General features: G+C 36.8%; 1 protein-coding gene across 1 annotated transcript in view; it reads right to left on the bottom strand.

The window, feature by feature from the left end:
* LOC106079608 (phospholipid scramblase 2-like) overlaps positions 1-16327 on the bottom strand; it is an 18809-nt gene extending 2482 nt beyond the window's left edge. Inside the window, exons 1-5 of the mRNA XM_056019302.1 lie at positions 16141-16327; positions 14256-14370; positions 9978-10134; positions 8953-9074; positions 4611-4723 (exon numbers count right to left, since the gene is read on the bottom strand). Coding sequence (XP_055875277.1) covers positions 4611-4723; positions 8953-9074; positions 9978-10134; positions 14256-14370; positions 16141-16191 — 558 coding nt within the window. The 5' untranslated portion in view covers positions 16192-16327. The remainder of the gene's footprint in view (positions 1-4610; positions 4724-8952; positions 9075-9977; positions 10135-14255; positions 14371-16140) is intronic.
* Between the last annotated feature and the right edge of the window lie 991 nt (positions 16328-17318).

The following is a 17318-nucleotide window of genomic DNA, read 5'->3' on the forward strand; positions in this document are numbered from 1 at the left end:
TCACTGCAGAACCCCTTTGTCCTGACATCTGCAGCTTATTATTCATCCTATTTAAATAAGACCATTTGAATAATGTTTTAATTGAAAAATAAGAAATATTCTTATATGAATTTACAGGCCCTTACTACATTGCAAATACAACAGATTCGTTCATGAAAAGATAAGATACCCCACATATTTAGATTAAGACTTTGAGGATCGCCGCCGAAAAAAAATAATTTGAAAAATCATATTTAAAAAAAAAAAGCTCATTTGTTAGTGATACATTTTGTTCAATAGGCATATTTGTAACTTTGTTTTGTTACAGAACTATAATTCAAAGTTCTAAACAAAAAAATTCGGAAGTGGGAGGAGAAATTAAGTGGACCATTTAGATTCTACTCTAAATTTTTTTGCATTTTTAGGATTCAAGCATATATTGTGAGTTATAATCTCAAAATATTTTATACAATAGAAAAATATCAGCAAAGGTTGGAAAAAGGTGACTAGGAAAATAATATTTGGGCTCAGAACTCATCTCAATTGTTACTCTTATAATGAAAAAGTTCGTATGAATTCTAAATTTTCCAAAACAAAGGCTTTCTTAAAATAACTATATGAATTGGTGTGCAATTACATAAACTCTGTCACCATATTTGACTATTCTGTTTTAAAACGTCATGTTTTCGTCTGGAAAGGGGAGAGGGCGGTAGTGTGAAAATGTTAATCCTCGCTCCTTTTTTATAATTTCTGCATAATATTGCATTTGGCATTTGGCATTAAAGAATAGGGAGTGGGGCGACTCGATATAAGAATTTCATTTATAGCATATAAAAATTATATTAGTGACACATTTTTTTTAAATCTTATTATTTCTTAACTAAAATACAAAATGAAAAAAGTATTGGCTTGTCCGATGGGCGGAAGGTGATTGCATGTATCGCCCCTTCCACCTGGTACAACCCTTTTTCATTTTATATTTACTAATGATAAAATTTGAGATAAGAGTCTGTGTGCGACATAATATACAAATGGGTTAAAACTTAGGTACCTTATTATATATATACCTTATATTATATAGATATTCAACTAATTTTGTTCACAAACTATGATTTCTGCATAAAAATAGGACCCCCCCCCTCACCCAGAGGGCTAGAGCGAGGAGGGCAATCGACACCCCCTCCCACCTCACCGAATCGGCTAAGATACCAGAAGTGTAGCGATACAATTTAAAAATTATATAATAATTCTACTAATTTTGTTCACAAACTTTGATTTCTAAAGAAAAGTAGAACCGCCCAACCCCCACAAACACACTAAAGGGGCTTAGGTGGGAAGGGCAGTAAATGTATTCGCCCCTCCTGACTCTAAAGATCCCGACATTTAAAATACCAGTCTTTAAACCGGTTTGGAAGCCAAGCGCTTTACCACTCGGGCACTGATCCTCCTATAACATGTGCGCTGTCATACAACAACTCAGTACGTGGTTTGGTCAAACATTTTCAACGTTCAAGATGTACTTTAAGTGATAGGTTTCTATCTACATAGCACTTCCATTATCTTACGGACATTTTGTATTCAAGAAAGATTCGTCTTTAATACGTTCACGAAATGTCCAATATTTTGCTTCTGTACGATATCTTCTTCCATTGTTTTTCTTCTTTATATCAATCATATCCACCACTTCTTTGTCAATGGTATTCTTACATCTATTTTTATTTTTTTTATTTTTGATATTCCATTTTCGACTTTATTTCTAATCTCTTATTTACAAATGTCTATTTCATTTCTATTGCATTAGTTGAAAATAGTCAACAACAACAACAAAAATACCATTTCTTGCTATTAAGTGACAAACCATCCCAAAAGTTAATGAATCATAGATTTGTGTAGGTAGTGATGCACAGTTAACTCTTTCTCTCCATATTTATTCTCATCGTTTACGAAAGAATTATTCATTTTGCTCATTTGTATTTCACTCTCCTGTTATAATTGAAGTTCAATAATTTTTTTGTTTGTTATCAGAAAATGTTATATTTGGTATCGAATTATAGGCAAATGCATTCTCTTTATACAAAACTTTATACTTAAGAGGTGCCTACAGATCACTTGAATTCTGTTACCAATCGTGGTTCTTTACAGGTGCTTACAGATCACTTGAATTCTGTTACCAATCGTGGTTCTTTACAGGTGCTTACAGATCACTTGAATTCTGTTACCAATCGTGGTTCTTTACAGGTGCTTACAGATCACTTGAATTCTGTTACCAATCGTGGTTCTTTAGAGGTGCCTACAGATCACTTGAATTCTGTTACCAATCGTGGTTCTTTACAGGTGCCTACAGATCACTTGAATTCTGTTACCAATCGTGGTTCGTTAGAGGTGCCTACAGATCACTTGAATTCTGTTACCAATCGTGGTTCGTTAGAGGTGCCTACAGATCACTTGAATTCTGTTACCAATCGTGGTTCGTTAGAGGTGCCTACAGATCACTTGAATTCTGTTACCAATCGTGGTTCTTTACAGGTGCTTACAGATCACTTGAATTCTGTTACCAATCGTGGTTCTTTACAGGTGCTTACAGATCACTTGAATTCTGTTACCAATCGTGGTTCTTTACAGGTGCTTACAGATCACTTGAATTCTGTTACCAATCGTGGTTCTTTACAGGTGCCTACAGATCACTTGAATTCTGTTACCAATCGTGGTTCGTTAGAGGTGCCTACAGATCACTTGAATTCTGTTACCAATCGTGGTTCGTTAGAGGTGCCTACAGATCACTTGAATTCTGTTACCAATCGTGGTTCGTTAGAGGTGCCTACAGATCACTTGAATTCTGTTACCAATCGTGGTTCTTTACAGGTGCTTACAGATCACTTGAACTATGTTGCCAATCGTGGTTCTTTAGAGGTGCCTACAGATCACTTGAACTATGTTGCCAATCGTGGTTCTTTAGAGGTGCCTGCATAGCATGTGAATCCTGTTTGTTCCTTAACATATGCTAACAACCATCTGTAGTGTTACAGTGGAATTGGGTGGTTATAGGAGTACTACTGAGGTGAACAACTGCAGGTAAACTGAATTTCTATGTCTTTTAATAGTATATTCTTGTTATCACACGTAGCCATAAGTTATATCCGAAACCCAAATTCTAAAGTACGCCGGGAAATCTTTGAGAACATTCGAATATTACGTAACGACATATTTTCTTTGCTTTCCAATTTAATTTCTCTTTCTTTTGTGAGATAGGGGTACGGCGATGTCATTGGTGGTTGCGGATTCTTCTTCTTTTTTTTGTTTTGTTGATAAACAGTAAATCTGAGGATTGAAATCCACCGTCTTAGTCAGTCAAAACAGGTCTTTAATAGGTAATCGGTTGACTCGAGGACCTCCTGTGGCGAGAATATGTAGTATAAGGCCTATCTTTCTGAAAGCTGAACGCCCTGTCATGTTCAATAGACTCACCCGTATCCCCCCCCCCCTTTTTCGGCATTTGTCAACAACATTGAGTTTAGGGATAGTCTCATCATAGATCTTCGTCTTAATAACTAAATAAAAGCCTTCTGTTTCAGGGTAGAGATGACCCTCTTTGAGCCATGCCAAGGAAGCAGCCTCGTCGGTCTTCTCACCGTGTATTAGAGCCGGGAATATTCCGTGAATTGCTTTTTCTTCCCATTGGCAAATCTCATGCCAAGCGTAATCTAAACCAATAAAACATTAGTTGTTGTTGTTTTTTTAGGTTCAGTGGGGTTGCGTCATAGTTGTATTTTCCAAGAAATAAGAGGCGTGGAGTTTTTATCTTATTTTTAACTCTTACACAATTTGTATGTGCTCTGTAGTCTACGGCTTCCATCCCTCCTAGGCAAATATAACCTTATGGGGGAAGGAGTGTAGGCAGCGAAGTTTTGTTAAATGTTTTCTTGCGAGAATGTCATTATCACGTAGGTCTGTGTCACTACATTTTATGAGACCCCAAAAAGTGTAAACGAGTACTGAAACGGGCCAGCTATTTATTGCAGTGATGACGTTCTTACCAGACAATTTGCTGTTGAGTATTTTGGTTAGTCTATGCTTATATCTAGAAATAAATTATTTTAACTGATTATTACAAGAAAAAAAATATTTTTTAAACAAAGCTTATTTAAGGGAAAGAACCGCTAATTACTGCCATTTATCGCAAGATGACATGGTTTAGCTCCTTCTATTATATAAAATAAAATTAATTGATTAACTAATTGGTAATTTTTTAGATGTATTCGTGTATTATTATCGACTATAAATAATCATGCAACATTTCCACTTCATCCGAGAATGGGAAGTAGGAGTAAGGGGAATAAATCCGTATATATAATCAACATCTCTCATTAAGTAGCATTTATTTACTTATTTTTATATAAAACTTGACAATTATCGACCGATAACAAATTTAAAAAATGTGCCTTTATCTCTATTGTTTCATATTTTGTCAGATAGGTCCACTTTGAATAATTGTGCAAAGTTTCAACTTGATCCGATAATGGGAAGTGACAGAAAAAACAACAATGTTCAAACTTTTTACCAGACAGACAGACAGAGTGAGTTGATATAAGCTTTTTGAAATAATTTATTATTATTATTATTTTGTTACTTACTTTGGCCAGACCAGAAAACGATTTACTTATTTTCCCAATGGGTACATTCCCTTGGTACTCGTATATTTGAAACACGTCCTCGCAGCAGCAGCTATCCCATCGGCATAAAGGCGCTAAGGAAAAGACAAGTCATGCAGACAAGATTCTGTAGCATTCTTTTGTATAGGGCAGTTTCCTCTTGAAAAAAAAGTGTTTGGGATATTTAGGTAGATCTATGGCCACATTCTTAGCACCCAAAAAGTAATGCCCAATTTATCTATGTCTAATTATATTTATTTTGTGCCCCATTTAATAACCAGGGCAAACTAGGCAACCGCCTAGGGCCTCCCATTGGTAAGGGCCTCGCACAAGTAAATATGTTTCGGCTAAAAATTGTGAAACCTGGATCAAATCTCAAACCTGGCAGAGATCAATTTCAACTAGGCTAGCTCTAAGTCTCTACTATAACTCAAGGTTTATTTGTGAATGTGTAAGATTTTAAGATCTACCTGTTAGACGACATATGTAAAAAATAAAGTTCCCCTTCCAGGCAGATGATGTAAAGATCATCTGTTTCTGTGGCCCACCGTTAACGAGGGTGTCATACGGCCAGCACAAAGACCAACCATCTTACTTTTCCCCCAACAAATGTCAGGTACCCATTAGAGCTGGACGGACCCAGAAGCGCTCTAAAGATTCTGAAAATAAAAATCCCAGTCTTCACCAGGATTCGAACCTGGGACCCTCGGTTCGGAAGTCAATCGCTTTACCACTCAACTATCGCTCCCCCTACCTATGTAAGAAGAACCGTTTTGCTTCTTATTGGTAACTATGTGCAAAGCGTCGAGCCTGGTGCATCAAAACGAACAAAGCGGAGAATGTCAAGAAGGGCTTCATTCAATCTCATTTTACTTGTCTGCATTGATTGAAACTTCAAGTTATTTGGGTTTTTTTAAATCAACTAGTACTAGTTACATAAAATTATCGCTTTTCAAATTCACTCAGAGTTTAGGCCTACACTAGTATAGAGCTACAAAGTATGGCTGCCTGGTCGTGCGGTTTGCTCGTTGGACTGTCGTTCGGATTCATCGACGGTCGAGGGTTCAAACCCTGCCCGCTTCCATCCCCCGTCGTCCTGCGGGAGGTTTGGACTAGGAAGTAAATTGTCTTCAACTCTGAAGGAACATCCGAAACATATAAAACATTTTTACAAAGTTAAGTATACACCAAGTAAGGGATGGGAGATTGTACAGCTGTGAAATCACAGTCCGCAACCCCGAGAAAGAAAGTCATTTTAAATAGTTTGGGTCGGACAGTTGTACGGTACAATTACATCATGGTGTCATCCTTCCCTCCCCCCCCCCCCTAACCAGCTCCCACTAAAACTATTATTGGGTTCCCGGTCATTTCATCTTTGGTCACTTCATCGCTGGTCATTTCATCCTTGGTCACTTCATCCCCGTCATTTCCTCCGCTGGTCATTTCATCCTCTAATCCATTAAATAATAAATGTAAAAAGTATGACATTAACAGTATTTCATTGTTTTCTTGCCAGTTACAAGACAAATAGTGTGACACATTAAATATGAACAGAATGGAATGTCATTAAAATGTAAACAATTTTACATTTATAGATATGAGCTAAAAATTGTTTTTGCGTGTTTATTCATATCAAAAAGATAAGCTATCGATAGTAGGTACAGAAGACGATTCATTGATTCGTATTGCTGTACATGATTTGTAATTTCTTGGCCAGTGTTGCGTATTTCTTGAAGTCAGCGTTTATTAGACTAAATAAAACGTTATATCAGGGTTTGAACTGAAATGCTCCTATTCAAGAAAGAGAAATTGCTAATAAAGATAAAATGAAAGATGACCTTCAGGAGATAAGTTATCAGCGGCAAGATCATAAGTCTAATCGTTCTCATCTCTCAAAATATGTCCCTACTTCCACCACGCAGTGGCCTTTGATGAAAAGTAATCAGCCTAGAGCGGCGTGATCATAATTATTCTAATCTTACTTCTGTCTCTCAAAAGACTTTCCCTACTTCCACCACACCTTGACATTTGGTCATTACATCGCGCAATATGCGCAGGATAATATTGGTATCCCTATATCAAACAGAAACAATAGAACTAAATACAAACCCCGCATTGCAATATAATTACTTACATACATATATTATTTCATTTCTCAACAAGTATGAAGAGAGGAGGGGGAACACTATAAACACTATATAGTTCGTCCATCGTGGTTCGATGATGACCACTTTGTCATCCAGGGGGCTGAGGGCTTTGCACTGGGTTTTATGCCTCCTCATGTGGCTGATGAGACCTATGTGAGCCCGGAATGTTCGGCCGCACACTGGGCAGGTTATTCCAGCTGGAGCTAGTGTCGTTTGTCTTGCTTTTCTTTTCTGGCGTTTTTCATCTGCCAGCGTTGTTTTTTTTCCTCAGCAACCTGTGCGCCAGTTTTCACAGCGCGACGCCATGATGCTCTGTCATGTGCCTCTGTCTCCCAGGTGCCTGGGTCTATGCTGAACGCCTTCAGAGAAGCTTTGAGGGTGTCCCTGAAGCGCTTTCTTTGCCCACCTTGCGAGCGCTTTCCTTCGCTTAGTTGGCCATACAAGAGTCGTTTAGGGATGCGGTAGTCTTCCATTCTGTAGACGTGACCTGCCCATCGCAGCTGGGACTGCATCAGGATTGTGTGGATGCTTTGCAGACACGCTCTTTGAAGGACTTCTGTATCTGGTATTTTGTATAAACACTATAATAACATGTCAAAAATATCTATATAAATATTCTAAATAAACATATGTATATATTAGATGAAATTAGTGCTTAAAGACAAAGCCTTAACAACACAATTACACAATAACTTAGAAAAAATATTTAATTGGAAATGAAATGACCGGGATGAAGTGACCGGGGAGGAAGTGACCGGGGATGAAGTGACCAAGGATGAAATGACTGGGGATGAAGTGAGCGAGGATGAAGTGACTGGGGATGGAGTGACGGTGACCTATTATTGGTTTATTCGTTGAGCCATACTACACTGAGCTAATTATATTCAACTGTAGAATGTTGGTAGTGGTGACATTTTATTACTGTCACGGGAAAAAATAGTTACCTTATAATACTTCGGGGCATTGAGCTGAATACACAGAATGAAATTGCAAATATAACACGAGCTCTGTAAGACCGGAAGTAAGGTCGTATGAGAAATCTGACCGGAAGTAAGGTCTTATGAGAGATCGAGAGTTTAGTCAGTTACAAATTCAAAATTTCGAGGGTGTAACCTGGTGCGGTCCGCACCTTGCGCATCTTTCTAGCGACGCCGCTGGAATTGGGACAAGATTCGGATTTAAAGAATGAAGGGCAGCTTTGAAAATTTCTTCATTAAGCAGACGAGCATTAGCATTATGTAAGAACCGTCCTGTCATAATATGGCATAGCATGAGCGTAGCCAAGACTTTTTTCGGGGGTGGGGGTAAATGTTTCCCTTCCCCCCTTATTTATACTTTTATGTGTGTGTGTGTGTGTGTTTGTAGGTAATCAATCTTCATTACATTCATTCTTTCAGACGTTGTTTTTTTTTTTGCACCCTAGAATATGTTATTTCTAGAGTTCGTAGGCACTCCTCCCTTGCCATCTAAAGCGGACCCCCGGTGCCAAACATTATTTCCGGTAATTGAAACTAAAAAAAAATTGCATATTCTGAGGTGACTACACTACTACAGTACATTACCCTGCTACTCTTCTGTTAAAAATTGTAGGTCAAATCTCAAATCTGCTTTTCATTGTACTTAATGGATCTCAGGGACTGGTAGAAATCGTTTTGTTTTTATTATTGGGGAAAAAAAGGGGAGGGGAGAGGATTAACCACAAAATAAATTCATGTTCAGGAAAATTGTGCGCATCGTCTTCTTAGTCTAGATCTAAAGGTCTATCGTTGGGATATAATAAAGTGTAGTAAATCTATACATTCGCTTAGCCAGGATTCTTTTCCGGGAGGGGGGAGGGGTAAAAATATTCGATTGTTGTTTTTTAAAAATCTAATATCCATTTATTATTAAGAGAAAAGCAATCACATAAGTTTTTTAAACTTTTAAATGAGGTATTGTCTTTTTAAAAGTGTATTTTTTTTCTTGTTTATTAAGTATTTTATATTTTGCTTGTTATTAGTGGAAAAATCTAAAATGCACATTTAAAGATCGGACTAGCCACGCAAAGATCGAACTAGCCATGAAAATTGAAAACATCTCCATTCATCAACCATTACACTATCGATTTTGTTACGATTTTCAAGCCGAAACAAATTTTTCGGGCCTGGCAATTTCCCCACAGTGTGACTGTGACTAACCTTTGATTGTATAGGCAGGCATGTCGTCTGACTTGTAAACAACAAAATTGTACCAGACGAACGTAAGTTCTTCTTTGATGTAGCCAATCTCCTTCTGGCAACAGAACACATGATTCTGGTGGCTGCAAGGAAGTCACATGACCATAACTTACATAAATAAGTCATCATAGCATTCTCTCTCTCTCTCTCTCTCTCTCTCTCTCTCTCTCTCTCTGTTATTCTAAGTATTTATCTCTGTTGTCTACATCATTCCTCTATGTTGTTTACAGCGTTCCCTCTATATTGTACACACCATTACATTACAAACCATACATTTCGGGGGGAGGGGGTTTGGCGGTGAATTTTCTTTCCTAACCCCCACACAAATACACACAAACACACATATATATTAGAAAATTGCAGGTCAAATATCAAATCTGCTATTCGCTGCACTGTATTAACGGAGCTCAGCGACTGGTAGACATTTGTAACTATAGTTTCGCTTTAGTTTTTTATTGGAGTGGGGAGATGAAACATAAATTCTTTTTGGCTATGCTCGAGGAATTTAGTAGCTAATTGTCGAGTTGCTTATCTTTTTGTTTTTGGAAGGGGGTTTTAAGCTACAGGAGGATTTTGGTGACTGTTAAGTGTTTTAGTTTTTTATTGAAGAGGGAAATTTTGACGAGCGTGGGGGTTCATATCGGGGGTTAAACCCTTTCCCCCAACTGTCTACATCCTTGGGACATATCATTCCCTTTATACTGTATATATCAAAATGATAATTCCCTCAATGTTGAGCATACCATTCCCTCTATAATCTACATACTATTCCCTCCCATAACTAATACAAATATAGGGAACAAAAATTGTATTTTTGGTGGAGAAATATTGAGTGAATCATAGAGTAAAAAAAATAAAGATACATTCACAATTAGCAAAGCTTAAGTAAGTTAAATGGGAACACCATTAGCCACCTACTAACGAGCTTACTACTACTGATTAGACTTCTTGATTTGAAGACCCAAGTAAACTCTGGTTTCACTTACCTACACAAATCACAACAAGCAAAGCACAGTGGCCCTATACAGGGCCTCATCGGGCTCTGAATGATCATGACCTCGCTCATGTTGACGTCATGCACGTGCATGGTATAAGCCCGACCGGAAGAACACAGCTGACGGAAGCAACAGCTAGACTCCTCGCCTAGGGAAAGAAAATGTTCAGTGGTTCAATGATATGGCAACTACAAAACAGTGATATGGTAACTAAATGGTTGACATGGTAACTAACATGCTGAGATTGTAACTATGGGGATGGCATGGCAATTAAAACTATGGCACGTTAACGAAGGCGATGAAAAGGTAACATTTTGATGAGGTAACTAAAACATTGACATGGTAACTAAGGTGGTCATGGCGTATATTTGTCTAAAGCTTATATTAGCTGACTCTGGTAAGCAAAGCTTATATTAGCTGACTCTGGTACATCAAAGCTTATATTAGCTGACTCTGGTAAGTAAAGCTTATATTAGCTGACTCTGGTAAGTAAAGCTTATATTAGCTGACTCTGGTAAGTAAAGCTTATATTAGCTGACTCTGGTAAGCAAAGCTTATATTAGCTGACTCTGGTAAGTAAAGCTTATATTAGCTGACTCTGGTAAGTAAAGCTTATATTAGCTGACTCTGGTAAGCAAAGCTTATATTAGCTGACTCTGGTAAGTAAAGCTTATATTAGCTGACTCTGGTAAGTAAAGCTTATATTAGCTGACTCTGGTAAGTAAAGCTTATATTAGCTGAATCTGGTAAGCAAAGCTTATATTAGCTGACTCTGGTAAGTAAAGCTTATATTAGCTGACTCTGGTAAGTAAAGCTTATATTAGCTGAATCTGGTAAGCAAAGCTTATATTAGCTGACTCTGGTAAGTAAAGCTTATATTAGCTGACTCTGGTAAGTAAAGCTTATATTAGCTGACTCTGGTAAGCAAAGCTTATATTAGCTGACTCTGGTAAGTAAAGCTTATATTAGCTGACTCTGGTACAGCAAAGCTTATATTAGCTGACTCTGGTAAGTAAAGCTTATATTAGCTGACTCTGGTAAGTAAAGCTTATATTAGCTGACTCTGGTAAGCAAAGCTTATATTAGCTGACTCTGGTAAGTAAAGCTTATATTAGCTGACTCTGGTACAGCAAAGCTTATATTAGCTGACTCTGGTAAGTAAAGCTTATATTAGCTGACTCTGGTAAGTAAAGCTTATATTAGCTGACTCTGGTACAGCAAAGCTTATATTAGCTGACTCTGGTAAGTAAAGCTTATATTAGCTGACTCTGGTAAGTAAAGCTTATATTAGCTGACTCTGGTAAGTAAAGCTTATATTAGCTGACTCTGGCAAGTAAAGCTTATATTAGCTGACTCTGGCAAGTAAAGCTTATATTAGCTGACTCTGGTAAGTAAAGCTTATATTAGCTGACTCTGGTAAGTAAAGCTTATATTAGCTGACTCTGGTACAGCAAAGCTTATATTAGCTGACTCTGGTAAGTAAAGCTTATATTAGCTGACTCTGGTAAGTAAAGCTTATATTAGCTGACTCTGGCAAGTAAAGCTTATATTAGCTGACTCTGGCAAGTAAAGCTTATATTAGCTGACTCTGGCAAGTAAAGCTTATATTAGCTGACTCTGGTAGGCAAAGCTTATATTAGCTGACTCTGGCAGGTAAAGCTTATATTAGCTGACTCTGGCAGGTAAAGCTTATATTAGCTGACTCTGGTAAGTAAAGCTTATATTAGCTGACTCTGGTAAGTAAAGCTTATATTAGCTGACTCTGGTAAGTAAAGCTTATATTAGCTGACTGGTAAGTAAAGCTTATATTAGCTGACTCTGGTAAGTAAAGCTTATATTAGCTGACTCTGGTAAGCAAAGCTTATATTAGCTGACTCTGGTAAGCAAAGCTTATATTAGCTGACTCTGGTAAGCAAAGCTTATATTAGCTGACTCTGGTAAGCAAAGCTTATATTAGCTGACTCTGGTAAGCAAAGCTTATATTAGCTGACTCTGGTAAGTAAAGCTTATATTAGCTGACTCTGGTAAGCAAAGCTTATATTAGCTGACTCTGGTACAGCAAAGCTTATATTAGCTGACTCTGGTAAGTAAAGCTTATATTAGCTGACTCTGGTAAGTAAAGCTTATATTAGCTGACTCTGGTAAGCAAAGCTTATATTAGCTGACTCTGGTAAGTAAAGCTTATATTAGCTGACTCTGGTAAGCAAAGCTTATATTAGCTGACTCTGGTAAGTAAAGCTTATATTAGCTGACTCTGGTAAGCAAAGCTTATATTAGCTGACTCTGGTAAGTAAAGCTTATATTAGCTGACTCTGGTAAGTAAAGCTTATATTAGCTGACTCTGGTAAGCAAAGCTTATATTAGCTGACTCTGGTAAGCAAAGCTTATATTAGCTGACTCTAATAAGCAAAGCTTATATTAGCTGACTCTGGTAAGCAAAGCTTATATTAGCTGACTCTGGTAAGCAAAGCTTATATTAGCTGACTCTGGTAAGCAAAGCTTATATTAGCTGACTCTGGTAAGTAAAGCTTATATTAGCTGGCTCTGGTAAGCAAAGCTTATATTAGCTGACTCTGGTAAGCAAAGCTTATATTAGCTGACTCTGGTAAGTAAAGCTTATATTAGCTGACTCTGGTAAGTAAAGCTTATATTAGCTGACTCTGGTAAGCAAAGCTTATATTAGCTGACTCTGGTAAGCAAAGCTTATATTAGCTGACTCTGGTAAGTAAAGCTTATATTAGCTGACTCTGGTAAGCAAAGCTTATATTAGCTGACTCTGGTAAGTAAAGCTTATATTAGCTGACTCTGGCAAGTAAAGCTTATATTAGCTGACTCTGGTGAGTAAAGCTTATATTAGCTGACTCTGGTAAGTAAAGCTTATATTAGCTGACTCTGGTAAGTAAAGCTTATATTAGCTGACTCTGGTAAGTAAAGCTTATATTAGCTGACTCTGGTAAGCAAAGCTTATATTAGCTGACTCTGGTAAGTAAAGCTTATATTAACTTACTCTGGTAAGTAAAGCTTATATTAGCTGACTCTGGTAAGCAAAGCTTATATTAGCTGACTCTGGTAAGCAAAGCTTATATTAGCTGACTCTGGTAAGTAAAGCTTATATTAGCTGACTCTGACAAGCAAAGCTTATATTAGCTGACTCTGACAAGCAAAGTTTATCAAAACTTCCTTTATTTGGAACAGTGGATACATCAAAAAACTTTCCAGTTGCCTCCCCATGTATGAATATATTCAATTGATCACAAATAAAGAAATAATAACTCATATCAATCCCGCCTTTTCCCCTTCGTACTAAATAGGTTTCGCACTTTATCTTCATTAGTGTTATGATTGTTTGGTTTCTAACTTTCTTCACACAGCACCGTAAACATACAAGAGTAAGAAAGAGAGGTGGGGCGGAAATGACAAAGAACAATTATCATCATTTTCCAATCGCCCCGTTGTCAAATTAGATGGATGGATGGATATGACAAGACAGACAGAAAGACAAACAGATAATAAAAAAAGGTTGGGGCTATATCATTGTTAATTAAAGTTTTACCAATATCGCCCCACATACCAATAGCTCGGAGAGGACAGTAAACATTTTTCTGTGCATCCGAAAGTCCTTCTCCCAGTGCCTACAGCCGCTCGCTACAGCGCATCTTTTTCTCATGGTCTTGGTACGGGTCGATACTGAAGTCAGACTAGTCAGAGGCAGTATTGTTTGTTTGTGATGGGTTTGATGTCATCAGATCAACAAAACATCTTCCTCGCGTTCAGCATGGCGTCTTGCAGCGGGCCTGTTTTGTTCACGCCTAAACTGTACAAGGCTACGTTCCTCGTGACGTAAGGTAGACGAGTAGACTCTAGAATCGCATTGGCGAAGACTTCATGAAATGTCTTCTTTAAAGCAACGTTTTTAATGATTGATTGATTGATGTATTTTTTGCAGTTGCCTTTCGCGGACACAGAATGAAAAGTGTATTTACTAGCAGGAACTTAATTACATCTTTTATTACATATTACAATTAGAGAAGTAAGTTATGGAATACACGGAATTATACTCAGAGGCGTCACTAGGGGGGGGGGTGCGGGTCAGCCATATCCTATAACAATATCTGTTTCTAATTTAATATTTTCAAAGCACTTCTGACAGAAGACAAAACTGATAGAACTTTTGGCAGTAATATGGAGAAGGCTCAATTTCTTTCCGCAATCATTTTCCTTCCCATAATTCCTGGGGTCAAGCCGAAGCACATGCATGCATGCACCTACCTATGGAAAAAAGCTGTCGTCCAACTTCGTCCAATGCTATATATTTGTTTTTCGTTTCGAAGCCAACAATTGCTTCCAACAGTTCAACTTTTTGTTTGACAATCACGTGGTCCAGCTAACAACATCACACAGGAAATAACAGTGGAAGGAAGTAGCATAAAAACAAGCAAAATGAAAAAAAAACATACTTTAAAGAAAAAAAAAAAGAAAGAGAGCTTATCTGTAGGATAAAACTACCCATTTATATCCATATCTTTCAATATTGTAAGATTTATTTTCCTAGTTCGATATCGAACAAAATTAATTAATTAATTAATTAACTGATTGGTTACTTTTTTTTTTTATTCATGTTTTCTTAGGAGCAATGAGTAATTGTGCAAAAGTTGTAACTTAATGCGAGAATGGGAAATGGGAGAAGTAATGTGTTCAAAATGTTCATGAGACTTCCTGAACTAGACATTTTAGATCTGTTTTTGTAATGTCCTTGAATGTCAACAAAACTAATACCTTAGGAATACTGACCTACAGTCACTTTGTTTAAATCGGGAAAGCTGTAGGTTTTATGTTAGCTTCAGACTCAAACTTTAAAACGTCGACCTATAATGGGGACTAATTAAGTTTATACTTTCAAGTGCGATTTCTTTCCCTTGGTTGAGATACCAAACACAATAATTTATTACCAATAGTTAGTACACTACCCTGTTAACTTTCTACATTGATTCTTGTATTGTCAGGTCAAAGAAATAATTGTGCAATATTTCAGCTTGATCCGGGATTGAATGTCGGAGAAATAACGTGTACAAACTTTTTACCAGACAGACAGTGATTCGCTGGCACACTGGTTAGTGTATTGGCTTGAGTATGCCTTAGCCCTCGAGTTCAAAATTCAGGTCGTTGATATTTTTTTAAATTAATGAATTTAAAAAGCGATCACTCAGGTACCCCCTACTTTCTCCCCTACTCATTTCCAACTGGTCCAGACAAGTGATAGGATCATAACGCATTGAGAAAGGTAAAAGTATGAAATGGTACTAAACAAAAACAATTGGTACAAATCTTTGTAATCACCCAGTTTCAATGTTCTTAGTCTAGATCTATTACAAATTTAAATAGGCCTACATGACTTGGCAGAATTTAAGTCATTGACCTAGAAACACGCGATGGACGTAATCATCTTCTTTTTTGAAGTAACGTCTATAAGATAAGATAAGATAAATGATTTAAAAAGTATTTTTGTTATTCTTGTCTGGTATGGTCATCAGGCCCACTAAAGTTAGGCAACATAAGTTATAGTGATCATATCTTATCCTATAAAATACAGACATTACTTCAAAAAAGAAGATGATTACGTCCTACGCGTTATGTATCTAGTCATGCATGTTAACCAATGACTTAAATTCTACCAAGTCATTGGTTTTCCTGGCTAGCTCAGGCAACCCATTCCATGCGCTTATAGCACTAGGGAAGAAGGAGCATTTGTATAAATTTGTCCTAGCATATGTAAAGAGGAATGTGCCTTTATCTTTGTGCCATTCTGAATATTTTATTGGGTTTTGTTTTTGTATTTGAAGATTGTGGTTCAGTAATTTATGTATAATTGCTACTTTACTTTTAAGTCTTCTATCCTGAAGGCTTTCTAAATTTAGTGATTTTACTAAAGGTGTTACTCTAGTCAAATGTGAATATTCGTTTTTTTATGAATCTCACTGCTCTATTTTGTGTTTGTTCCAGTTTCTTAATGATTTCTTTAATGTCTTTTGTTCCTGATACACAGTTCCATGTATACAGATATAGTATGCCTATAATGTTAATTTAGAGAAATGAATACAAAGAGTCCTAGATCTAGATCTAAACTCCACACTGCAGTTGAACACATGCTACTTACATTGGCAAATACCGAAAGGGACTTCAGCTGATTTTGATCTAATTTTGGCATTTTGAAATTTTAAATGTATGAACGTTGAAATAGTAGCTAACCTAAATTTATATCTTTAAAAAAAAAAAAGGAAAGATGTCAACTGAAGCCCTACTGTTATATGCCTTTCTCTGGGTATTAGAGCTTTGAGAGGTGCTCTTCTGGTTTGAATATTTCGCACCGCGACCTACTTTAAACAAATTGGGTTTTTCCGATATTTCTAATTCTATAAATAGGTTTAAGTTCTGGGTCCTCGTCGACACGCTCATCTCTTCTACAATCTTCCGTGATCCGTATTCACCACTTTAATAAAGCCATTTCTGGGGAACTTAGCTGGCGCCTCGAGCACAGCACTTTATTGGCGCCCACTCCTTTTTTTCATATAGTAATATAGGCTTAAATATAATAATATATTATAGGACAAATTTGTACAAATGCTTCTTCTTCAATAGTTTATTAGAGCATGGAATGGGGCTGCCTGAGTCAGCTAGGAAAACCCAATGGCTTCGCAGAATTTAAATCCTATATCGACTTAGTACATAATTATTTTCTTTTTTGAAGTAACGTCTGTATTTTATAAGATAAGAAGAAGATAAGATCAAGAAATGAAATAAGAAATAAGTTGTATGTGAAAATGTTAGTTAAAAATTGATTTTCCAGAACTTTTGCTCCCTTCCCGACGATCATAGAACATCCCGAAGGCTGAAATATTATTCTTATCATCGAATGAAGCTCGACTCTGTCTGTCTGTCTTGATCTTGGATCAAGTTGAAAATTCCACAATTATTTACTTTACCTAACAAAACATCAATCAATGAAAAATAACCAATTAGTCAATTATTGGCTATTAATTATTTTGCTTGATATCCAACGTGGAAAATAAATTCTACATTATCGAGATATATAGTTGTAGATGTTCAATTCTTCCCCTCTTACAAGCCTTTAGATAAGCTTATTTTTAAATGTATTGTTTATATTTTGCTTGTTAGTACAACAATTTTATCCTCTTCCCATTGGAGGATGAAACGGGTTGCCTGAATCAGCCAGGAAAACCAATGACTTATTAGAGTTTAAGTCTCTAATAGCATTCACAATTAGATTAACACAGAGATACGCGTAGGACGGAATCATCTTCTCTTTCGAAGAAA

The sequence above is a fragment of the Biomphalaria glabrata genome, chromosome 2 (genome assembly GCF_947242115.1).
Source record: "Biomphalaria glabrata chromosome 2, xgBioGlab47.1, whole genome shotgun sequence".
Lineage (NCBI taxonomy): Eukaryota > Metazoa > Mollusca > Gastropoda > Planorbidae > Biomphalaria > Biomphalaria glabrata.